The 25,853-nt window shown below is 37.9% G+C and overlaps 1 protein-coding gene across 1 annotated transcript in view; it reads right to left on the minus strand.

Moving 5' to 3' along the window:
• Positions 1–4,753: 4,753 nt before the first annotated feature.
• Positions 4,754–25,853, minus strand: part of YEATS4 (YEATS domain containing 4) — a 24,618-nt gene continuing 3,518 nt past the window's right edge. Inside the window, exons 2-7 of the mRNA XM_010841545.1 lie at positions 25,288–25,407; positions 22,855–22,921; positions 22,658–22,752; positions 18,175–18,267; positions 17,998–18,085; positions 4,754–5,407 (exon numbers count right to left, since the gene is read on the minus strand). Coding sequence (XP_010839847.1) covers positions 5,238–5,407; positions 17,998–18,085; positions 18,175–18,267; positions 22,658–22,752; positions 22,855–22,921; positions 25,288–25,407 — 633 coding nt within the window. The 3' untranslated portion in view covers positions 4,754–5,237. The remainder of the gene's footprint in view (positions 5,408–17,997; positions 18,086–18,174; positions 18,268–22,657; positions 22,753–22,854; positions 22,922–25,287; positions 25,408–25,853) is intronic.

Consider the following 25,853-nt stretch of genomic DNA (forward strand, 5'->3'; position numbering starts at 1 on the left):
TGCATATAAGTTAAATAAACAGGGTGACAATATACAGCCTTGACATAGTCCTTTTCCTATTTGGAACCAGTCTGTTGTTCCATGTCCAGTTCTAACTGTTGCTTCCTGACCTGCATACAGATTTCTCGAGAGGCAGGTCAGGTGGTCTGGTATTCCCATCTCTTTCAGAATTTTCCACAGTTGATTGTGATCCACACAGTCAAAGGCTTTGGTATAGTCAATAAAGCAGAAGTAGATGTTTTCTGTAACTCTCTTCCTTTTTCGATGATCCAGCGGATGTTGTCAATTTGATCTCTGGTTCTCTGCCTTTTCTAAAACCAGCCTAAAAATCTGGAAGTTCACAGTTCACGTATTTCTGAAGCCTGGCTTGGAGAATTTTGAGCATTACTTTGATAGTGTGTGAGATGAGTGCAATTGTGTGGTAGTTTGAGCATTCTTTGGCATTGCCTTTCTTTGGGATTGGAATGAAAACTGACCTTTTCCAGTCCTGTGGCCACTGCTGAGTTTTCCAAATTTGCTGGCATATTGAGTGCAGCACTTTCACAGCATCATCTTTAGGATTTGAAATAGCTCAACTGGAATTCCATCACCTCCACTAGCTTTGTTCATAGTGATGCTTTCTAAGGCCCACTTGACTTCACATTCCAGGATGTCTGGCTCTATGTGAGTAATCTCACCATAGTGATTATCTGGATCGTCAAGATTTTTTTTGTACAATTCTTCTGTGTATTCTTGCCACCTCTTCTTAATAGCTTCTGCTCCTGTTAGGTCCATACCATTTCTGTCCTTTATCAAGCCCATCTTTGCATGAAATGTTCCCTTGGTATCTCTAATTTTCTTGAAGAGATCTCTAGTCTTTCCCATCTGTTGTTTTCCTCTATTTCTTTGCATTGATCACTGAGGAAGGTTTTCTTATCTCTCCTTGCTATTCTTTGGAACTCTGCATTCAGATGCTTATATCCTTCCTTTTCTCCTTTGCTTTTCACTTTTCTTCTTTTCACAGCTATTTGTAAGGCCTCCCCAGACAGCTATTTTGCTTTTTTGCCTTTCTTTTCCAAAGGGATGGTCTTGATCCCTGTCTCCTGTACAATGTCACGAACCTCCATCCATAGTTCATCAGGCACTCTATCAGATCTAGTCCCTTAAATCTATTTCTCACTTCCATTGTATAATCATATGATTTTATTTAGGTCATACCAGAATGGTCTAGTGGTTTTCCCTACTTTCTTCAATTTCAGTCTGAATTTGGCAATAAGTTCATGATCTGAGCCACAGTCAGCTCCCGGTCTTGTTTTTTCTGACTATATAGAGCTTCTCCATCTTTGGCTGCAAACTATATAATCAATCTGATTTCAGTGTTGACCATCTGGTGATGTCCATGTGTAGAGTCTTCTCTTTTGTTGTTGGACGAGGGTGTTTGTTATGACCAGTGCATTTTCTTGGCAAAACTCTATTAGCCTTTGCCCTGCTTCATTCCATATTCCAAGGCTGAATTTGCCTGTTACCCCAGGTGTTTCTTGACTTCCTACTTTTGCATTCTAGTCCCCTAGAATGAAAAGGACATCTTTTTTGGGTGTTAGTTCTAAAAGGTCTTGTAGGTCTTCATAGAACCGTTCAACTTCAGCTTCTTCAGCGTTACTGGTTGGGGCATAGACTTGGATTACTGTGGTATTGAATGATTTGCCTTGGAAACGAACAGAGATCAATCTGTCATTTTTGAGATTCATCCAAGTACTGTATTTAGGACTCTTTTGTTGACCATGATGGCTACTCCATTTCTTCTAAGGGATTTCTTAGATTTTCTTACATTACTAATTTTAAACACCAGAATTTTCTTACCTGTTTCTTATCTAAGTTTCACATTCATGCCACCTGATGTTCATAAAGTCTTAAATTACTCCATTTAGTAAAGAAAGGAGATTTGAGGAGTATTAGACATGAGCCTCAAGCAATTAAAAATGCTGAGACTGAATATAAGAAGTATTATTGAGGCAGAAAGATGGTCTCATTGTCGACTCAGCATCTAGCTACAGTCCCTTAATCTCCTACCTATAAAATATGGATAGCAGCGCCTACCACACTTCTTAGAACAATGAGACTTATACTTTGATCTTTAAAGAAGTGAGCTGCCTAATTAGATGAGTTTCCTTTAAGTATTCTTCATGTTTATCTCAATGAATTAATCTTTGGTGGGCTTCCCTGATACCTTGGTTGGTAAAGAATCTGCCTGCAAGGCAGGAGACACTGGTTCGATTCCTGGGTTGGGAAGATCCCCTGGAGAAGGGATAGACTACCCACTCCACTGTTTTGGGGCTTCCCTTGTGGCTCAGTTGGTAAAGAATCCACCTGCAATGTGGGAGACCTGGGTTTGATCCCTGGGTTGGGAATATCCCCTGGAGAAGGGAAAGGCTACCCACTCCAGTATTCTGGCCTGGAGAATTCCATAGACTGTATAGTCCATGGGGTCGCAAAGAGTTGGACATGACTGAATGACTTTCACTTTAATCTTTGGTAAATATTCTCTTCTATTTGTAGAAGAATGAGGAAGTAGAAATCAAGACATGGTAGAATATTTTTAAAGTTTTTATCATTCTAAACAGAATTTGCTACTTAAATGTTTAAAAAATATTTTGAAATAAAATTCACATAGTACTCACTGAAATCATTGTAAAAATGTACAATTGAGGATTTAATATATGCACAAGATTGTGCAATCATCATCACTAATTCCAGAAAACTTCATCACCCCAAATTGGAAATCCCCTTCACATCACCTGGCAACATCAAATCAACTGTTTTTTGTTTAACAGATTTGCCTACTCTGGACATTTCATATCAATGGAATCATAGAGTATGTGGCTTCTGTCTGGCTTCTTTCACTTGGCATATGTTTTCAAGATTCGTTCATTCTGTAGCACAGTCAATACTTATTTCCTTCTTCTGACTGAATACTATTCCATGGTTTAGATATACTATTTTTACTCATTCATTCATCAGTTAATGAATGTATGTGTTGCTTCCTATTTGACTATCATAAAGAATTCTGCCATGAACACACATGTACATTCAAGTTTTCATTTAATGTTTTCATTTCTCTTTGGTACACATCTAGGAGTGTAACTGCTGGGGCATTAGAGTAACCAGTCGTAACTCCTTGAAATATAGCCAAACTATTTTTCAAAGTGGCTGCACCATTTTACATTACTGTCAGCAATGTATGAGTTTCATAATTTCTTCATATCCTCACCAACTTGCTTTTGGTTTTGTTTAAAATTATAGGCATCCTGGTGGGTGTAAAATGGTCTCTTGTTGCGGTTTGGCTTTGCATTTACGTAATGACCAAAGATGCTGGGCATCCCTTCATGTACTTACTGCTAAGTCACTTCAGTCGTGTCCGACTCTGTGTGACCCCATGGACTGCAGCCCACCAGGCTCCTCTGTCCATGGGATTTTCCAGGCAAGAGTACTGGAGTGGGGTGCCATTGCCTTCTCCGCATGTACTTACTAGCCATTTGTATTTCTTTGGATAAATGTCAATTTAATCCTTTGTTCATTCAAAAACTGGGTTGTTCTTGTTATTTTGATTATAAGGATTCTTTGCATACTTATGGAAGATCTTACTTTAAGCCAAAACAGAAATAAGACCTGACAAAGGGCTAGATCGACTCATGATTATGTATTTTAAACTCTTGTATTCATCCATGCATAAAGTCCGAATTACCTCTATGAACTTTAGCTTTATGAATACATTCTTAGGGGCTAATCTAATGGAATAATGGAGGGATGATCTCCCATGTCAGGGTTCAAGTAGAATGGGACTTTCCCGTTCTTTCTTCTGATCTATCCCCAAGCCTACCCCACACTGTGGGCACTGGGCTAGCAGTAGGGTAAAGTTGAATGATGCCTGGCATAACTAGAAGTGCCATCTTCAACACCCCCAACCAGATCCCCTGGCAGAAATTTCAGACCACAGAGAGTTTTGCATACCTCCATAATGTTTATAAATATCACAACCTAAAAAAATAAAGCAATAAGGTAAAAAAGTAACCAGTCCACCAAGGCAGATAGATTAAAAGTATCTTAAAATACTAGTGCCTAGTTATCACTCTCCAGAAGGTAAAGAATCTGCATTAGGCACAGACATAGCTTCCATTTTTAGGAACTTGTAACATATTAGTATTACGTTTTCCAAAATACTTTCCTACTTACTGTTGTTCCTAGGGTTAGCCAAAAAGGCCTTAAATATTAAGTACCACTAGTGTTCAAATTAGATGACTCAGAAGTACAGGGCTGGGATGTCCCTGGTGGTCCAGTGGCTAAGACTCTGTGCTTCCAGGGTAGGGGCCTTGGGTTTGATCCGCGGTCAGGAAACTAGATCACTTATGCTAAAACTAACACCCAGCACAGTCAGGGGAAAAAAAAAAAAGTAGAGGACTCACCATGTGGATTTGAACAAGACAGCCTGAGAGAGAAAGTAGAGAAAGCAGGGGTAGTATACGAAATTGCTGCATAGATGCATCCTGTGTGTCTTTGGAACATGCACAAGGGATTGAATATTATTCTATGTGAACACTAATGACACTGCGGTAGTTAGGCAGAACAATACTTCAGATATGATCTTGGCCATCTGAGAGCTTTGGTATGTTACAATGACTGCAAATCAGAGATACATGGTCACAATACTATGGAGATGCATTAATCGTAATGAGAGAGTTCCACGGGCTTCAAGACAAAGAAACCCAAGAGGCGGAAATAGCATATGCAGACTACATTTATTCAGTGCTTACTGGACACTGGACACATCAGATACAAAAGAGCTGGGATGGGGGAGGTAAAAATTTAATATACATGTTAATTTTACGACTAATTCTAACTACTAGGGGAAGTACAAAATTTGTATAAGTTATACTTTATAATGAAATTTCAATGCCTGTCAAAAGGATAAGCTATACATACAATGCAATAAAAATGTTTTAAAATTGTGCTTAACATCACAGAACTAGTCCAAAATGGGTTGGTAAAATACCTATACACCATTCATTCTTATTATACACATATATTTCACATTAAAGATTGCTGGTAAAGTACAAATACTTTGACCCCATTGCTGAAAAATCTATGCTCGACAACTATATACAAACTTCCTCTTAGAAACACATGGCATCTGTAGTCCATCTCTCCTTTAAAGCCCACCTTATCTTCAGCTTAGCATACTATCAAGTTGTCTTCAGAACTGTTTATATTTCTTTTGTCTGATCATCTTCTTCCAGTTTCCTGATTTCATTTTTTAAACAATTTATGGTTTCACGACTTGCTTTTAATCTCTCTTTAAGCTCTGCAATTTCAAAGCTTGTTTTTTTTTTTGCAGCTTCTAATTTTTCTCTGGTTTTCACTTCAAGTTCTGCAACTAAAGAAAACAGACTGTTACTAATTTATTCCATTTTTCTCATATGTCCGAGATATGTCACAGAGAAATAAACGTGACATTCCGTTAAGGTCAATGTTTCCATGATGAAATGCAAACAACTTAAGATATGTAACTTTAAACACAGGAGGGTGGGTGAGAAAGTTTGAACTCTCAAGAGAGGATCTAAGATGTTTTCTATTGCAAAGAATAAAATTCGGGCCACTAGTATTTTAATTCACACTTAAGATTTTAAGACATAATGTCCTTGTTTTTCTGTATTTACATATTAATCTGGAAATTAGGGAGTATATAGTCCAAGAGACTTCCAACTAATAAAACTTCAATAAAAAGAGGATTCTTAAATTTATGTGTAGCTAAAAGTTACATAAACAAAATCACACTGGTAAACCTGTTTCTTTTTGCAAAACAGAGTAGTAACTATCTAGGCTTGAATTCTAGCTCTACTAATTGTACCACTCTGAATAAACTATTGTTTTAATCCCCATGCTCATTTCCTCATTTCTAAAATACAGATTATAATTGCAAACACCTGTGATATTATTTGCTTAAAAGATTTAAAATGAATATCATTTGGCACATAAAAACATATTAAGTACTATTATAACAGAGGAACATTAAATATTTAAAACATTCTAGCTGGCTATGTAACAAATAACTAAAGAAAAATATCATTACTGCAAAATAGACTATATTTATTTAAATATTCCACTTGGATAGTGTAGTACCATGTTTATAGAGAAAAAAATGTCTACTATCACCCAACATTTCCACCTTGTAGACATTTCAGGTAATTGCTGCTGATGACTGTTAAGGCACAGTTGTACTTTTGTTAATGTAAAATGATCACTAGTTGGAAGCAGTATGGATTGAAGGAAAAAAAAGTAAAACCCTTTAAAATCAGAAAGACTTGAGTTCAAATACACCTTTTGTCCCTTACTAGCTGAATGCTGATCTCTCTCTCACTTAATTTCTTCTTTCTATATAATATAGTTAAAACTTTGTATTTCACAGAGGATTTAGGATTAAGTAATACATGTAAAAAGCATCCAGCATGTTAAAACACATAATGTGTTCTTATTTTGCCCACTGCTGGTGACTTTCTTTTTGTGATACATTTTGTAACAGAGCTAAACTTTTACACTGCCAAAACAATCCACATTTTTCTTTGTAATTTTCCATTGCTTTTATTTTTAAAATTATTTTTGAAAATAGGTAGTACATACACCCGATACAAAATTAAAAGGTGGAAAATCGTGTGATAAATTCCTGTAAATAGTAATTGGTAGGTTGAAGAATAACTGTGCTTGTAATTTTGGAAGAATGCCAAGTGACTCTCAGAGGTTCTATTATTAATTTATAATCTCATTAGCATAGTATGTCTGCTTCCCTACTGCATCAACTTTTTGGTCTTAAATAATCTGGAAGGTTAAAAATTATATTTCAGAATAGTTTTAATTTGCACTTCTATTACTTCTGAGATTGATAATCTTTTAATATGGTTAGGGGATATTTCTCCCTTTCTTTCTATGAATTGCCTATTTATCCTTTCCCTTGACTGGCCCCTGCCTTTTAAAAAATTGAGGTATAACTGACATACAACATATGAGTTTCAGGTGTACAACATATGAGTCAATACTTGTATATATTGCATAATGATCAACACAGTAAGTCTGAAGTTAACATCTGTTATCATATATACAAAAAAGATCTTGACGACCCAGATAATTATGATGGTGTGATGACTCACAAAGAGCCAGACATCCTGGAATGTGAAGTCAAGTGGGCCTTAGAAAGCATCACTATGAACAAAGCTAGTGGAGATGATGGAATTCCAGTGGAGCTCTTTCAAATCCTGAAAGATGATGCTGTGAAAGTGCTGCATTCAATATGCCAGCAAATTTGGAAAACTCAGCAGTGGCCACAGGACTGGAAAAGGTCAGCTTTCATTCCAATCCCAAAGAAAGGCAATGCCAAAGAATGCTCAAACTACCACACAATTGCAATCATCTCACACGCTAGTAAAGTAATGCTCAAAATTCTCCAAGCCAGGCTTCAGCAATATGTGAACCGTGAACTTCCTGATGTTCAAGCTGGTTTTAGAAAAGGCAGAGGAACCAGAGATCACATTGCCAACATCCGCTGGATCATCGAAAAAGCAAGAGTTCCAGTTTTAAAAACATCTATTCTGCTTTTTTCTCCTTTGACTGTGTGGATCACAATACACTGTGGAAAATTCTGAAAGACATGGGAATACCAGATCACCTGACCTGCAGCTTGAGAAACCTATACGCAGGTCAGGAAGCAACAGTTAGAACTGGACATGGAACAACAGACTGGTTCCAAATAGGAAAAGGAGTACATCAAGGCTGTATATTGTCACCCTGCTTATTTAACTTATATGCAGAGTACATCATGAGAAGCGCTGGGCTGGATGAAGCACAAGCTGGAATCAAGACTGCTGGGAGAAATATCAATAACCTCAGATATGCAGATGACATCACCATTATGGCCAAAAGTGAAGATGAGCCTCTTGATGAAAGTGAAAGAGGAGAGTGAAAAAGTTAGCTTAGAGCTCAACATTCAGAAAACGAAGATCATGGCATCTGGTCCCATCACTTCATGGGAAATAGATGGGGAAACAGTGGAAACAGTGTCAGACTATTTTTTTGGGCTCCAAAATCACTGCAGATGGTGATCGCAGCCATGAAATTAAAAGACGCTCACTCCTTGGAAGAAAAGCTATGATCAACCTAGATAGCATATTGAAAAGCAGAGACATTACTTTGTCAACAAAGGTCCGTCTAGTCAAGGCTATGGTTTTTCCAGTGGTCATGTTTGGATGTGAGAGTTGGACTATAAAGAAAGCTGAGCATTGAAGAATTGATGTTTTTGAACTGTGGTGTTGGAGAAGACTCTTGAGAGTCCCTTGGACTGCAAGGAGATCCAACCAGTCCATTCTAAAGGAGATCAGTCCTGGGTGTTCGTTGGAAGGCCTGATGCTAAAGCTGAAACTCCAATATTTTGGCCACCTGATGCAAAGAAATGACTCATTTGAAAAGACCCTGATGCTGGGAAAGATTGAGGGCAGGAGGAGAAGGGGAAGACAGAGGAAGAGATGGCTGGATGGCATCACCGACTCAGTTGACATGGGTTTGGGTGGACTCTGGGAGTTGGTGATGGACAGGGAGGCCTGGTGTGCTGCAGTTCATGGGGTCTCAGGGAGTCAGACACGACTGAGCGACTGAACTGAACTGAACCATATATAGTTATGAATTTTTTTCTTGTAAGGAGAAATTTTAAAATCTACTATCAGCAACTCTCAAACATGCAATATAATATTATTAACTATAGTCACTATCCTGTAAATCATATCACCTCTTATTTATAACTAGAGGTTTGCACCTTTTTGGCCACGCCTGCCACAACCCCAACCTCTGGCAACCACTAATCTGTTCTCTGTTATTTTTGAGCTTTTGTTTTTAAGCGTCTACACATAAATAAGATTACACTGTATTTGTTTTTTTCTGATTCATTTCACTTAGCATAATGCCCTTGTGGTCCATCCATGTTGATACAAATGGAAAGATTTCTTTTTAATGGCTGAATATTATTCCATTATGTTTGTGTGTGCATGTGTACATATGTATGTATGTATGTATGTATGTGTGTGTGTATAAAAAACACTTCTTTATCCAGTCGTCTATTGATGGACACTTACGTTGTTTTCCTATCTTGGTTATTGTAAATAATGCTGAAATGAACCAGAGAAGGCAATGTCAACCCACTCCAGTACTCTTGCCTGGAGAATCCCATGGACCTAGAAGCCTGGTGGGCTGCAGTCCATGGGGTCGCTAGGAGTCAGACATGACTGAGCGACTTCACTTTCACTTTTCACTTTCATTCATTGGAGAAGGAAATGGCAACCCACTCCAGTGTTCTTGCCTGGAGAATCCCAGGGATGGTGGAGCCTGGTGGGGTGCCGTCTCTGGGGTCACAGAGAGTCAGACACAACTGCAGTGACTTAGCAGCAGCAGCAGCAGCTGTAATGAAAATGGGGTGTATATTATCTTTTCAAGTTAATGTTTTTGTTTTCCTTCAGAGCCATATCCAGGAGTGGAATTGATGGATCATGTGGTAGTTCTACTTTTATTTTTTTGACGAAACTCCACACTGTTTTCCATAGTGGCTACACCAGTCAACATTGAGTAATGGTTTTCTTTTCTCCACATCCTTGCCAACACTTGTTATTTCTAGTCTTCTTGATATCAGCCATTCTGCTGCTGCTGCTAAGTCGTTTCAGTCATGTTCAACTGTGTGTGACCCCACAGATGGCAGCCCACCAGGCTCCCCCATCCCTGGGATTCTCCAGGCAAGAACACTGGAGTGGGTTGCCATTTCCTTCTCCAATGCATGAAAGTGAAAAGTGAAAGTGAAGTCGGTCAGTCGTGTCTGACTCTTCGTGACCCCATGGACTACAGCCTACCAGGCTCCTCCGTCCATGGATTTTCCAGGCAAGAGTACTGGAGTGGGGTGCCAGTGCCTTCTCCGATCAGCCATTCTAACAGACATCAAATAATACTTTGTGGTTTTGATTTGCATTTCCCGGATGATAAGTGATATTGAACATATTTTTGATATCTGTTAGCCATCTGCATGTCTTCTTTGAAAAAATATCTATTTAGCTCTTCTGTCCAGTTTTAATTGAATTGTATGCTTTGTTTGGTCATTGAGCTGTATGAGTTCTGTATATATTTTGGAAATTAACTCTTTATCAGATACATGATTTGCAAATATTTTCTCCCATTCAGTAGGTTTCCTTTTAATTTTGTGGTTGGTTTCTTTTGCTCTGAAGCTTTTTAATTACTGGTTATTGGCCTTTTAAAATGATGTGCAGGAGCTCTTTATATACAAAAGAAACAAGTCATCTGTGATAGAAGTACAATATTTCTTTTCATGGCTTGTCTTTAGACTTGGTTGACAATGCAGAAATTTTTACCCCCTTGCTCCCCTTCTCTCTTCATATCAATTAAAAGACATACACAGAGTGAAAGCAAGCTTTCCTGGTGGCTCAATGGTAAAGGCTCTGTCTGCAATGCAGCAGATGTAAGATAGGTAGGTTCAATCCCTGGACTGGGAAGATCCCTTCGAGAAGGAAATGGCAATCCACTCCAATATTCTTGCCTGTGAAATCCCATGGACTTCTGAGCTTCCCTGGTGGCTCAGACGGCAAAGAATCTGCCTGCAATGAGGGAGATCTGGGTTCTATCCCTGTGTTGGGAAGATCCTCTGGAGGAGGGCATGGCAACTCACTCTAGTATTCCTGTCTAGAGAACCCGCGTGGACAGAAAAACCTGGTGGGCTAGTCCATGGGACTGCAAAGAATCAGACACAACTGAAGTGACTGAGCACATACATGGATTTCCAGAGAAGCCTGGCGGGCTAAAGTCCATGGAACCACAAAGAGTTGGACACGACCGAGCGACTAAACAACAGCAGAGTAAAAGGCACATTGACAGAGGCTGGGACACAGACGTAGGAAATAGACAAGAAAGAAAATGCATTACAGTGTCATGAGGTAATTAGGGAGCTATAAAGCAGACAGGATTCATAACAAGGGGAAAGAGTACGCGCGCGTGTGTGTGTGTGTATATATATATATATATATATCAAGGAATGCTTCTTGGCAGAAGTAAAATCTGAACTGAGTTTTAAAGAATAAGATAAGAATTAGATGAAGTGGGATACAGCAGGCTTTGGAAACAGTACAGAAAGATTTGGGAAACAACAAGGACTTTATGACTGTAACAGGCAGTTGTAAATCTAGTCAGGAAGACTTAATTTAACTCATCTGTTAGAGGACAGCATTCATTGTAGATATAGATCTTTGTTCTTTGATTTAGTCACCATACTGTATTTTTGACAAATCATAAAACTGCCAAGGGTACCATATATTGGAGAAATGGGTTAATTAATGAGGAGATCCTAGAAGAAAACATTTAAAAACTTGTTTTAGCCTGTTCTAGTTTTCTGCTTCCTATATATTAAATGTTTACACACACATTTAAGATATATATGTGCATATATGTGTCCGTGTGTATATGTATGTATGTACACATGTGTGTATGTATGTACGTGTGTGTGTGTGTTCAGTCGTGTCCGACTCTTTGAAATTCCATGGGCTATAGCATATATAAATATACATAAAATTTCTATTTTAAATTCCAAATGAAGCCTTAATTTACAGTAAACTAATCCAAAGAAGAATTATTAGTTTTGCAAAGCAAATGTAATGCACCAGTTAGAAGCACAGGCTTTTTACAAAGAGAAACAACTTATTGGTTAACAGCACAGACTCTGTGTGGGTTTAAATCCTGGCTCTGCTGAGTGATTTGGGGCAAGATCAAAACTCTCTATGCAAAATGGGGTTAACAGTAGTACCTCCCTCTGAGGGCTATCAAGGGAATTCCTAAGGTCTTCCTTTGTGGCTCAGCTGGTGAAGAATCTGCCTGCAATGCAGGAGACCTGGGTTCAATCCCTAGGTTGGGAAGATCCCCTGGAGAAGGGAAAGGCTACCCACTCCATTATTCTGGCCTGGAGAATTGCATGGACTGTATAGTCCATGAGGTTGCAAAGAGTCAGACATGACTGAGCAACTTTCACTTCACTTTAGAAATGTAAAGCACTTATCTAGTACATGTAAGCTCTATTAAGTATCCAATATCAGTTTAGTCATTCCTTGTAGAAGCAACTTCTATTAAAAGCTAGACCATTAGTGCTTAAGTCAATTTCTGCAGGTTTCAGTTCAGTTCAGTCGCTCAGTCGTGTCCGACTCTTTGCGACCCCATCAATCGCAGCACACCAGGCCTCCCTGTCCATCACCAACTCCCAGAGTTCACCCAGACTCACGTCCATCGAGTCAGTGATGCCATCCAGCCATCTCATCCTCTGTTGTCCCCTTCCCCTCCTGCCCCCAATCCCTCCCAACATCAGAGTCTTTTCCAATGAGTCAACTCTTCGCAAATACCTTTATAAACTTTTAATGTGCTTTATAATGAGCAACCTCTATCCTATTACTCTTATCTACAATGCTTTTAGACCCTAAGTTCTGAGGACTGCCTAGGAGACTGGGCTGTACCACTAACTCATATTAATTGGGCAAGTTTCTTACCAATGTGTGCCTCAGTTTCCTTTTCTAAACGGATTACCTAACAAAGTTATTATAGATATAAATGAGCTTTTACATGTACAGATTAGAAAAGTACAAATGGTAAGTACTCAACAAATCTGATATTATTACCAAATATTGAGTATAATGTTCTCAAACTGGTAAAAGTGCATCTATCTTTTTTTACACCTTTGATTAATATTACCAAATTGCTTTCCTAAAAGGCCTATTCACATAAACAATTCATGAGAACACAGTGTTCACCACATCCTTACTAGGTACAACTATGAAAGATTTCTTTTGCATATTTGATACAAATATAGCCATCCATTATTACTGGTTTGCATTTTAAAAATTACTAGCAGGGTCAAATATTTTACTTTTTATTTACTAACCATGTTTCTTCTGTCTGTCCACTCCATTGTCCATTTATTAACTGAAGTTTAAAACTATATTCTATTTTTTTTATTTTAGAGTTTTACAGCTTTTAATCCTTTGTCATATTTTCCAAAAATCTATTTTTTGTTTTTTTGCCCTTTTGAAATGCATAAGTTACATATCTTTTGCAAAAAAATCTTTTTGTCTTTCAATGTAATTTCTTCTAACACTTCAAGTTTACAAAGTCTTCCATAGCCAGGATAGACAGTCATTTCTCTAATTTTTTAAACAGGTTAATTGATATAAAAAAAATTTAGGGACTTCCTTGGTGGTCCAATTGTTAAGACTCTGCACTTCCAATACAAGGGGCACAGGTGTGATCCTTGCTTGGCCATATGCATATGGTATGGAAAAAAAACTCAAAAAACAATTAACTACCATTAATTAACATGGAATTGATTAAGTGCCATGAAGCAATGATCTAAATTAAGTTTTCTTCTCAAAAGTTATCAACTGTGCCAATACCATTTACAGAATTATCTTTTTATTCCTTATAGATTTGATGCTGTTAAGAAAATAACCTCAAGATAGGTGAAAAGACAGCCTTCAGAATGGGAGAAAATAATAGCAAATGAAGCAACTGACAAACAACTAATCTCAAAAATATACAAGCAACTCCTGCAGCTCAATTCCAGAAAAATAAATGACCCAATCAAAAAATGGGCCAAAGAACTAAATAGACATTTCTCCAAAGAAGACATACAGATGGCTAACAAACACATGAAAAGATGTTCAACATCACTCATTATCAGAGAAATGCAAATCAAAACCACCATGAGGTACCATTTCACTCCAGTCAGAATGGCTGCTATCCAAAAGTCTACGAGCAATAAATGCTGGAGAGGGTGTGAAGAAAAGGGAACCCTCCTACACTGTTGGTGGGAATGCAAACTAGTACAGCCACTATGGAGAAGAGTGTGGAGATTCCTTAAAAAACTGGAAATAGAACTGCCTTATGACCCAGCAATCCCACTACTGGGCATACACACCAAGGAAACCAGAATTGAAAGAGACACATGTACCCCAATGTTCATCACAGCACTGTTTATAATAGCCAGGACATGGAAGCAACCTAAATGTCCATCAGCAGATGAATGGATAAGAAAGCTGTGGTACATATACACAATGGAGTATTCTTCAGCCATTAAAAAGAATACATTTGAATCAGTTCTGATGAGGTGGATGAAACTGGAGCCTATAATACAGAGTGAAGCCAGAAAGAAAAACACCAATACACTAACACATATATATGGAATTTAGAAAGATGGTAACAGTAACCCTCTATGCGAGACAGCAAAAGAGACACAGATGTATAGAACAGTCTTTTGGACTCTGTGGAAGAGGGAGAGGGTGGGATGATTTGGGAGAATGGCACTGAAACATGTATAATATCATATATGAAACGAATCGCCAGTCCAGGTGCAGTTTACTAATAAAAACTTCCTAAGGTTGGGGCTTCCCTGGTGGCCCAGTGGTTAATTCAGCTGCCGATGCAGGGGACACATGTAGACCCCTAGTATGGGAAGAGTCCACATGCAGTGGGGCAACTAAGCACATGCTCCACAACTACTGAGGCTGTGCTCTAGAGCCTCTGCTCCCCAACAAGAGAAGCCACTGCAATGAGAAGTCCATGCACTGCAATGAAAAGTAACCTCCACTTGCTGGAATTAGAGAAGGACTTCCTGCAGCAACAAAGACCCAGTGCAGCCAAAAATAAATTTGAAACATGGACCAAGGAGTCTAACATGTGCGCGAGTCAGGGGCTCTGCACAAAAGCCAGGCGTGAGGGGAGGTGGGGGTTGGAGCGGATTATGCCTGGGGGGTTTCAGGGCATGCCAGTTGGCGAACCAAGTGCACAGGGTGAGCGGTGATAATGTTGGCCACCCACCGCCTTGAAAAAATAAACTAAATAAATTAAAAAAAGAAACTTTCCAAGGTTATAAAGCTCCACATATAAGCTTTAATATAGCAAAAGTAGTTTGTGGAAAAGTCTTTTTATAAAACACATTTGTTTTTACCATTACACACATATGAATTAATGATATTAGTCTTGTTGAAAACACAGAAATGCAGGCACTTGAATTTTAAAAGAGAATTTTCCTCTATGAATATGAAATGGGAGAGATTTATAATGAAGAGAAAATGACCATTAACAAATTAAAACAGCATATTACTGTGATTTTACCTTTTCGAAGTGATCATATACATTTCTGTTTTATGTTCACAAAAAAGTAGGCCATATTTTCAGATGTAGAAAATGAAGCATAAATCCTTCTAATGAGTGTGATTTGAAATTTTAAACGACTGCTGCTGCTGCTGCTGCTAAGTCGCTTCAGTCGTGTCCGACTCTGTGCGACCCCATAGACGGCAGCCCACCAGGCTTCCCCGTCCCTGGGATTCTCCAGGCCAAGAACACTGGAGAGGGTTGCCATAATGACTACCAAGTGGCAATTTTAATCAGTATTCAGATCATTTAACTCCCAGTCATGGGTTTCATGAAAACACAAACAAAACACTCCTATAACCATTAATGGTTAAACAGCCATCTCTTTCCCCAGCAGGGCATTTTCACCCCCTCACCCTTTTCTTTTACTGGATTACTTCTTTCAGCCTACACCTACACTTACTGGTCTACTTCCCCCGGAAAACACTGGTCTCTGGACCCCAAATCCTGCTTTTCCTACTGCTTCTAGAGCTACTTTCCCTTTACAGGTCAAACTCCAAGACAGGCTTATCCATAGCACCTGTCTCCAGTGTCTCATCTCATTCTCTCTGGATCCACTTCAACTGATATTCTGTTCTTACTATTCTCCTTCAACTGCGCCGCTGAGGTCCGTGAAAAGGAATTTCATGTTGCCATCGCCTATTTCTTGGCTCTTATCTTACTTGCTCTATAAGAGGTACACAGCTAACGACTATTTCCTGATGAACCTTCTTCACTTGCTCTAGGGTATTATGTGCACCTAGCTTTACTCCCTCCACATTCATGTTTATCTTTTTTTTTTTTTAACTAATGTCCTTAGCCGTTTATCTCCTTAATCTCTAAATTTTGGGAAAGCCTAGGGCTCAGTCCTTGAACCTCTGTTTATCTTCACTTACCCTATCAATGATACCATATGGCCTCACAATTTATAAATCCACCTATATGCCCAGACCCTTCCTTGAATACCAGACTTTGAGTACAATTCCCTTCTCAACATCTCCACTTACATGTCTTACAGGTATTTCATACCCATCATGTCCAAACTTACTCCTAATCATTCCCCTCAAAGCTGCCCCTCCCAGACTTCCTATCTCTATGAAAAGCAACAATAATTTTTTGTTTGTTTGTTTCCTTTTTCGGGCTCCAAACCTTAAGAGTCATGCTTTGTATTAACACACCTTCTTCTCTCACATCTTACTAAACCATCAGCAATCCTATTGTACCTATCTTTAAAACAGAACCTCCATTGCTGTCCCATTGGTACTACTCACAACTCTATCACAGGTGGACAATTGCAACAACCTCCTAACTACTCTGCTTCTATTCTTTCTGCTTTATAGTCTACACTCAACATAGCAACCAGGGTGATTGACCTTTTGTAAATGTTACTCTTATAATGTCACTCTGCTGCTCAAAACCCACAAAAAAACTTCACATCTCCTTCAGTTTAAAAATCTAAAGTCCTATAAGTTACCCCTAAGACCCTGTTTGACCTGGTCCTCTATTAACTTACTTCTTTGGCCTTGTCTCCCACTCCGTGTTCCCTCTACTCCAGTCACACTGGCTTTTCTGTTGTTCCTTGGATACGCCAAGCCTGCTCTTACCTCAGGGCTCCTGCCCTTGCTGCCCCTCCACACATAACATCCCTCCCTTATGCAGCTCATGGCTCATTTCCCCACTCCTTTCGGTATTTGCTGGAACGCCACAATTTCAGGAAGCATTCTCTGACCTGATACTTAAAACTCTAACAATCTCCTTGCACCAGAAGCACTCCCTCACCTGCTCTAGGTTTCTCCATGCCATCCAATCACTACCTAACGTTTTATTGTTCTATTTATTGAATATTTCTCTTCCTTCCACTAGAATGTAAGCTCCATGAGGACAGGGCTTTTGTCTGGTTTAGACACTGCTTTATCTTCTGAACCTAGAACAATGCTTGGCATAGTACAGATGCTCAATATATATTGGAAGCAAATAAATGAAAGATCAAAGGAACAACTGAATAAATGTCAACATGGGGTTGGTAAATAGGTTTCATCTTGAATGACAAATGCAAATGATTGATACAGCTGCATGAAATGCTGTGTAGAGACAGAGAGACACTAACCATAGTACACTAAAGTATAATGTTCTGCAAGGTTCTTCACACCAATTGTTAGCAAAGACTAGTACACACAGAAAACGATTGAGTGATAGGTTAAGCGAGATTAATGACAAGCTACACTTAAATGGAATTAGTGAATAAAAGACAACCAATATTTCAGAGTGTGTGAGCAGCTGTCTTTTACCTTTTTGAAAGTTGGCCTATTCTGAGAACTATTTAAAACATCCTTCTTATTTGTTCTTTAGTAATACATATTTTGTTTCCTCCTAAAAATTTTACCTATACATAATAAAAAAATTTAATAGTCACTTATCATACAATCCTTTCACCATCACTGAATACATTTTTCAGTTCAGTTCAATTGCTCAGTGTGTCCAACTCTTTGCGACCTCATGAATCGCAGCACGCCAGGCCTCCCTGTCCATCACCAACTCCCAGAGTTCACCCAAACTCACGTCCATCGAGTCGGTGATGCCATCCAGCCATCTCATCCTCTGTCGTCCCCTTCTCCTCCTGCCCCCAATCCCTCCCAGCATCAGAGTCTTTTCCAATGAGTCAACTCTTCGCATGAGGTGGCCAAAGTACTGGAGTTTCAGCTTTAGCATCATTCCTTCCAAAGTATTATTATTCAGGATTAATTATAAACTCATGGCACTTACATTCTGTTTCATGCTTATAGGCTCCTAAGGTAAGCTGACGAGATGTTGTCAATAATTGTTGCATCATTGCTGTTGGGTCTTGAAATATCTAATGGGACAGAATGGAAAAAAAAGCCCTGTAACTTCAAAATCTACAAACTGAAAATGCTTTAAAAACTCTCATTATAAAAATCTTACCATTTCATCATAAAACTCTGAAACCACTGTTTTTTTCCCCAGCATTGCATTGGTGTCTGACTGAAACAGCTTTAATAAATGATACAGTGTTACCTGTGAAATAAAAACAGATACGACATCCGTGGATGGTTTTTATCATCATCATGTGAGATTATCATTTCTCTAACTGATTTACAGTTACAGAAATAACTACTAAAGTAAAGCAATAAACCTATCAAATTCAGGATCCTGTCACAAATACAACTTACAGTGGCAGATCATCCAAACTCTGACTGTACTTTTATTTTCCTATTAGGTATTAACATCTATCCACATCTATTCAATATGTATGCTACAAAGAGGGTAAGTAAAGACTGGCTACAAACCATTCCAGAGAGTGACTATATATAAAAACAATACAAGATACAGCTATGCAAATTAAACTGGGAAATCACCAAGACAAAAAGTCTTTTACTGATACATATGAAATTTGCTTAACTGTGACAGATAAAGTTTACAAATTCACTGTGAGGAAAAAAGATTTTATTTCAAAAGGAATGATCAATCCTAAAATACTCAAGTTTTAGAGGACAAGTTAATTTCTCTGGTGTAATATTAATAATAAGATTATAGCATAAGTAGCATAATAAACAAAAAGTTAGCCACTGATAATTCACTTCGGCAAGAGCAACCTCTCTTCAAAATACTTGGAAACATATAATAAGACATCAATGGAAAAGCTTTGCAGCACAAGGTATGATTATTTGAACAAAACAAATTCTAGCAGGTAAAACATCAAGGGTTCATGCTGAAGTTGGAGAAGCAACTGAGAGGACTTGAAGAATTTTCCCAAAAAGTCAGCTAAAATCATCATAAAAAGCAGGCATCATATTTAAAGCAGATAATTTGACAAATTTCTAGGATGACAGAAAGCAGATGAGACTACACCAATAGATAAACCATAATGGGGAAATCTATAACCTAAAAACTTAGGGAAGAAAACTACATCAGAGGTGAGAGACGGTGGCCCCAGTGGAGCCCAAGAGAGACTGGAAGCTCAAAGATGGCAGGTGTAGAAATCAAGAATGCTTTGGGTGGCTGGGTTGGTTAATCTTCCTTCTTCTCCTTTTACTCACAGACAAGATAGCATATCCTCCTGTGGATCCTAGAATTCTTCACCCAATCAATCAAGTATGAAGCAAAAATAGAGATATTTTTAGAGAGCATTTACTCTGAAAATTATTTCTTAGGCATCCTTTCTGAAGAAATTCCTCCAGCAAAATGAAAAAAGAAAAGAAATATGAAGATAAAGGATCATGTGCCATCCTCAGGAGCTGGGAGGCACTATCTAAAATTGAAAAATCCAAACTTAGGGATTTAAATACATCAGATACATGGGAGTTAATTCCTAGAGGAACTGAAAACAGTAACTGTCATTTTCCTCAAGAAGGGGTCAGAAATGGGGTAACTTCTATGTTATGGGGTTAAATTATATCCCCCCAAAGATAGTGAAGAATCTATACTTATCCTCAGTACCTGTGAATGTGACCATATTTGCAAACAGAGTCTTTGCAGATGTAATCAAGTTAAGATGAAGTCACGGGGCGGGGTGTGCCCCCTAGCCCAATATGACTGATATCCTCATAAAAAGGGAAGAGACGCAAAGATGGGGAGGGAGAGACGGCCATGTGACAGTGGAGGCAGAGACTGGAGTTATGCTGCCATAGCCAAGGAACACCTGGCGCTACCACAAATTAGAGGAGGCAAGAAAAGATCCTCCCCTAGAGGCTTTGGAGAGAGCATGGCCAACACTTTCAAACTGGACTTCTAGTCTCCAGAACCAAGAGAATAAACTGTTGTTTTCACCCATTCAGTTTGTGATACTGTTATGGCAGCCATAGAAACCCAATACAGGAAGCTTGCACATTTTATTTTTTAATCTTTTTAAAAACTATATATTATGTGTTTTATAATTTGAGCAGTATTGAAAACTACATCATAAAACTGTCCTTTCCCAAACTTATTCAGATTTTGCAAGGCATTCATGCAGATACCACGGAGAAGGCGATGGCACCCCACTCCAGTACTCTTGCCTGGAAAATCCCATGGACGGAGGAGCCTGGTAGGCTGTAGTCCATGGGGTCGCTAAGAGTCGGATATGACTGAGAGACTTCACTTTTCACTTTCATGCATTGGAGGAGGAAATGGCAACCCACTCCAGTGTTCTTGCCTGGAGAATCCCAGGGATGGGGGAACCTGGTGGGATGCTGTCTATGGGGTCACACAGAGTCTGGCATGACTGAAGCAACTTAGCAGCATGCAGATACAGACAATGAAAAATTTCTAGACATATGTCTCTAATTTACACTGATGCTTGAAGATTCTTAGAGCAATGAAAATGCCTATACCAGCTGGCAATATTTCTAGGAATAAAACTCTAATATTAGTATTTTATTTTTACAAACAATCATTCCTTTTACATAGTGGCTTGACCTGTAATAGCTTACCGGATAATGGAAGCAAATCACAAGTTACCCATGTCTTTCTTTTATAATTTAAGTAAATCTTCATATGACTTATTTTCTATAAGAGTCAACTGAAAAACTATAATAGTTTCATTACACTGAAAGAACACGAGAATAGTTTGGAGTGGATAAAATTCAGGTTCATGTAGATCTACATGAAAACCTATCAATACATCAATCACTGCAGAAGTGCAAAAGAATGTATTACCTTCCCTTCCCAAGAGTAGACTTTGAGAACTGTCTCATAATGAGGTTACATGATATAATGATTTCTTTCAGAGATGTATTTTCCAAGGAGGGGCAGGGAGGTGAGATGGGGGAGACAGATGAGGCGGCAGACAGTTTAAAGCAGCACATTCTCAAAATAAAATGAATTCAAAGCAACCTTACAAAGTTAACAAGAACCTCAGCTCTAATAACATTAACAATTTCTCCCTCTCCCCTATCTCAGTATCTGCCATATTCTGTGCTCTATATTCCCAAATAGACTATTTTGATCAAGGATAGGTAGTGTCTGATCTTTGTATCCTGCCCTCTGAGAAGTATGTTGCAAATATATTTAATAATTTTTTGCCAAATAGAGTATCTGTGAGAGTATCTCAGAAAGACAAGACTGGTAGGAGATACCAAAACATTACCACATGGAAGATATTTAAGTAACCATTTAGATGGCTCTTCAGGAGGAAAATAAAAACAAACTAATCTATGAATAGTTATCAGGAAAAAGTTCAAGGAAGCTTAATATAAAGTAGAACTTTCTGAAAACCAGAACTTCTCCAAATCTGAACAGGATGTTTCACTTCATGATGGAAGCTAGTCTTCTTTTCTTACTATGCTGGAGGGGCTAAAGGAAACTTCTATGGAGTGGTCTTCGTCAACTGGTCCTAAATCTTACTGTGCATCAAAATTACCTGGGGGTGCTGGCCTCTCTCCAAACCTATGGATCACCATCCAGAGAATGGGGACTAGGTATCTGAACTTCTAAAAAATACCTCAGGCATTTCTGGCATAGTTAGTTAGGAACTAATTCTATCACTGGCCCAGGTGCTATTCAACTCCTTTAAAAGCACAGTTTTACAAATGTAATCAGATAATTAAAGTGTAAATGTTTGGTGCTGAAGGAATGAACTCAATCTGTCAAGAAGAAAATTGATGATGATGAATGTTAAAACCCTGAAAGTGGAGTTAAACACTGACCATACAAATGTGCAATGAAATAGCCTGAGTTGTAACTCTTTGTGTTTAACAATAAAACAGGCTTAGTGGTTTTAGTCAAAAGAGTAAAGGAAAGAGTATGACATCTGAATGCAAATATACAGGTTCAAAAACTAGCTCTACCACAATTAACTGTATTTTTGAGCATAAGACTTTATCTCTGAGCCTTAGTATCCTCATCTCTAAAAAAAAGGATCTCACCAACCTCACCAAGTTGCTGAGGGCTCAAAGTGAAAACTTTTGGGACTTTTTACATTAGCTAGCAACAATCGGAAGAGAGCAAATGATGAAAAAGTCAGTAGTTATAATAAGGAATCATGAATAAGATAAAGCTGCTAGTACTGATGACAGTATGAAAAGTAAAAAGGCATTCTAGGGTTTTTAACTAAAAAAACGGGACACTCCCATTTCAGAGACTATATGGACTCAACTTGTTCATTACTAATAACCAAAAAATACTAATGAATTTTAGACATTTTTTTGCTGTAGTAATCATATAATTTCCATGATTTCTTTCAAATAACTGTTTGTATTGTATTCCTTCTTTTTATACTTAGAAAATAAAAGATTTTTGAAAGGCACTTCATTTAAAAAAGAAAAACATTAATGCACGGCAAGATATAGCAAGACATAAACTTATATAAACTATACCTGAATAAAAAAATGTCAACATACAGCTTGTATATGTTGTCTAATGTACTATTACATTTTCACAATTACTAAAAAAAATCCATTTTATATCTACAAAGAGTAACATTACTCACAGGTCTTTCATTAGGATCAATGAAAAATATTTTGATGATTATTTCAAATTCACCCCATCCTGTTTCAGTAATCTCATATGGAGGCTTAGTAACAACTAAAAGAAAGAAAAAAGAAAACAATTAGGAATTTTAAATTGCTGATACAGTTTCCTAGTTCTTTTATATTTTGTATGTTATGAATCACAGAACTACTGTACCTCTTAAAGGATTGCCATAGCTTTCATGTAATTTAAATTGGATTTTCTTCACATATGCTGACATATCCTAAAACACAGAGAATTAATTAGTTCTGCCATCTACATATAAAAATTAGGAGGGAAATATATTGAACATATGTACTAATTTTATAGACAAGAAATGCCTAAGAAATATGAATTACAACCTGGAGGTTTGTTTTTTATTTTAAACAAAGGAAGCTTGTGCCAGATTCTTTCATAATTCATCATATATATAAATATATATGTCTCTATTCACTTGTGTTGCAAATCTTATGTTTATGTACCTCTGAGTATTGTTTGATATATCTCTGCTGACAACATCCAAAATCGATTCTGATTTTTCCATAAAAGCAAATACATTTTTTCCATGTGGTAGTAGAATGTATCATTACTTCATTTTATTGCTTAATAATATTTCACTGTATGAATACACCACATTTTATTTATTCACTTATCAGTTTGGAGACATTTGGGCAATTATGAATAATGTCACTGAATATTTACACACAAGTTTTTGTGTGGACTTTCAAAGTTTTTTGTCTTTTAATTTTGTTTAATACATGATAGTATAAATGCTGAAGAAGAAACATTATCAAGCTTAGTTGGTTTCACTATTTTAATTCAGTCTTTTGGTGAAATATACCAAGAAAAGATAAACAGAAATCAAAGGTCAACTAGAATCTTCTTTGCCCTTGAAATTAAGATAACTTTGGGTGGCATCACTACTTGCTGTGCTGTATTTTGCTCAATTTCAGCTCCAGCGGCCTACATTCAACTAGTCACCTTTAAATTGTGGCTGCACTGAGTTCTATGTGGGCGTCCCTGGTGGCGCTAGTGGTAAAGAACCTGCCTGCCAGTGCAGGAGATAAGAGATGTGGGTTTGATCCTTGTGCAGAAGATCCCCTGGAGAAGGACATGGCGACCCACTCTGGTATTCTTGCCTGAAGAATCCCACAGACAGAGGAGCCTGGACAGCTACAGTCCATAGGGCTGCAAAGAGTCGGACATGACAGAATTAAGTTAGCATGCACGCACTGAGCTGAGTCACTATAAACTGTCCTACATGGCAGTTTAATGTGTGGCATATTGTGTTTTATTTACTTCTAAATTGGTCATCTCTTAATTTATTAAACATGACTGAACACAGTGTGGGGTTACATGGGAAGACTACCCTTAAAACTGACTCTATAAAGTTATTTTGAATAGTTACTAGATTACTTCACAAAATGTGCCCTCTCCTTGATAAAGTATAAGTCCAAAATTCTTCTCGATTACATGTGGTAAAAATATTTGAAGCAGGATATCTTTATCATTATCAAGCTATGAATCTATCCTGTGGTTTTTGGCACCATTTTCAACTTTTCAGAAGTTAACATCTCTTCATGATGCCTCTAAATGCTTTTTCAGATGTTTCCAGATGGTAACAAATGATTAGAATGATAACATAAATTCTCACTTGCCTTATTGCTTCCACTATATTGGATCAGTAACAGCTGACATACAGAATGAAGGGTTTTAAACAGAGGAATATTTATTCATTCAGTACCTACTGAATACCTACTATGTAGTGACTACATTCCAGGCATTAGAGATTCAGCCACAAAACCAAACTACCAGCAGCCAGATTATGTAGCAGTTTTGTCTTTCACCTTCTCTGATTATCAAATTATAACTTAAATTTGTCATTCCTGAAACATGTGATTATACACTAGGCTACCTTAAGAGGTGGTGATTAGAAGACATACTATGTATACTATGTTTACAGGACAGTTCTTGCTACCATTGTTGTTGTTTAGTCGCTAAGTTGTGTCCAGCTCTTTTGCGACCCTACAGACCACAGCCTGCCAGGCTCCTCTATCCATGGGCTTTCCTAGGCAAGAATACTGGAGTGGGTTGCCAATTCTTTCCCAGGGAATCTTCCCGACCCAGGGACTGAGCCCATCTCCTCTGCATTAGCAGGTGAATTCTTAACCACTGAGCCAGCAGGGAAGCTCATAACTTAATTTTAATTAGAAAACAGTTTTGGAAAATTGAGTTCTAAACAAATATACAAAGATGACAGCTCTTACTTTATTCTTTCAACTTTTGGGGTAACATTTCTATAATGGGCAATTTTTTTTACCTTTTTTTTAAAAAAAACTTTTTATTCTCTACTGCAGTAAAGCTGACTAGCAATACTATGACAGTTTCAGGTGAACAGTGAAAGGACTCAGCCATACATATACATGTACCCATTCTCCTCAAACTCCCCTCCCAATAACATTCAGCAGAGTTCCATGCACTACACAGTAGGACCCTGGTTATCCTACAATGGGACAATTTTATTATGTTACTATAAAATGATACTACAATTTATCTTCAAGCAAAACAAACCATAGCTTCAAAAAGGTTTTAGGAAAAATAAATATTTACCTCATTTCTATATGGTTTTACATATACTGTCCACTGATGGGTGTGCCCATCTTCTTCTCTTTTCTTTCCAAAATATCGAGCAACATTACCATAAACTATTGGTTTAACGATAGTAACACCCTAAAAGAAAAACAATTTCAACATAAATTAACATTGTATCATTACCTAAATAAACAGAAGGAAAGCTTTGAAAGCCTGATTAAAGAAATGGCAGGCAGCCTAACAACCTAGGTTTGCATATACCATGGATTTCCCTTAAAAATCAATTCCAGACAATTAGCCTCATCTGGTCCCATCACTTCATGGGAAATAGATGGGGAAATAGTGGAAACAGTGTCAGACTTTATTTTTCTGGGCTCCAAAATCACTGCAGATGGTGACTGCAGGCATGAAATTAAAAGACACTTACTCCTTGGAAGGAAAGTTATGACCAACCTAGATAGCATATTAAAAAGCAGAGACAGATGGGTATCTTTGCATTTCCGTCTATACCTAGCGTGCTTTTTGCTTTTGACCGTGTCCTTTGAGCTAAGTTTTAAGCACCTATTGAAAAAAAAAAAAAAAAA

Source organism: Bison bison, unplaced genomic scaffold (genome assembly GCF_000754665.1).
Source record: "Bison bison bison isolate TAMUID 2011002044 unplaced genomic scaffold, Bison_UMD1.0 scf7180017864163, whole genome shotgun sequence".
NCBI lineage: Eukaryota > Metazoa > Chordata > Mammalia > Artiodactyla > Bovidae > Bison > Bison bison.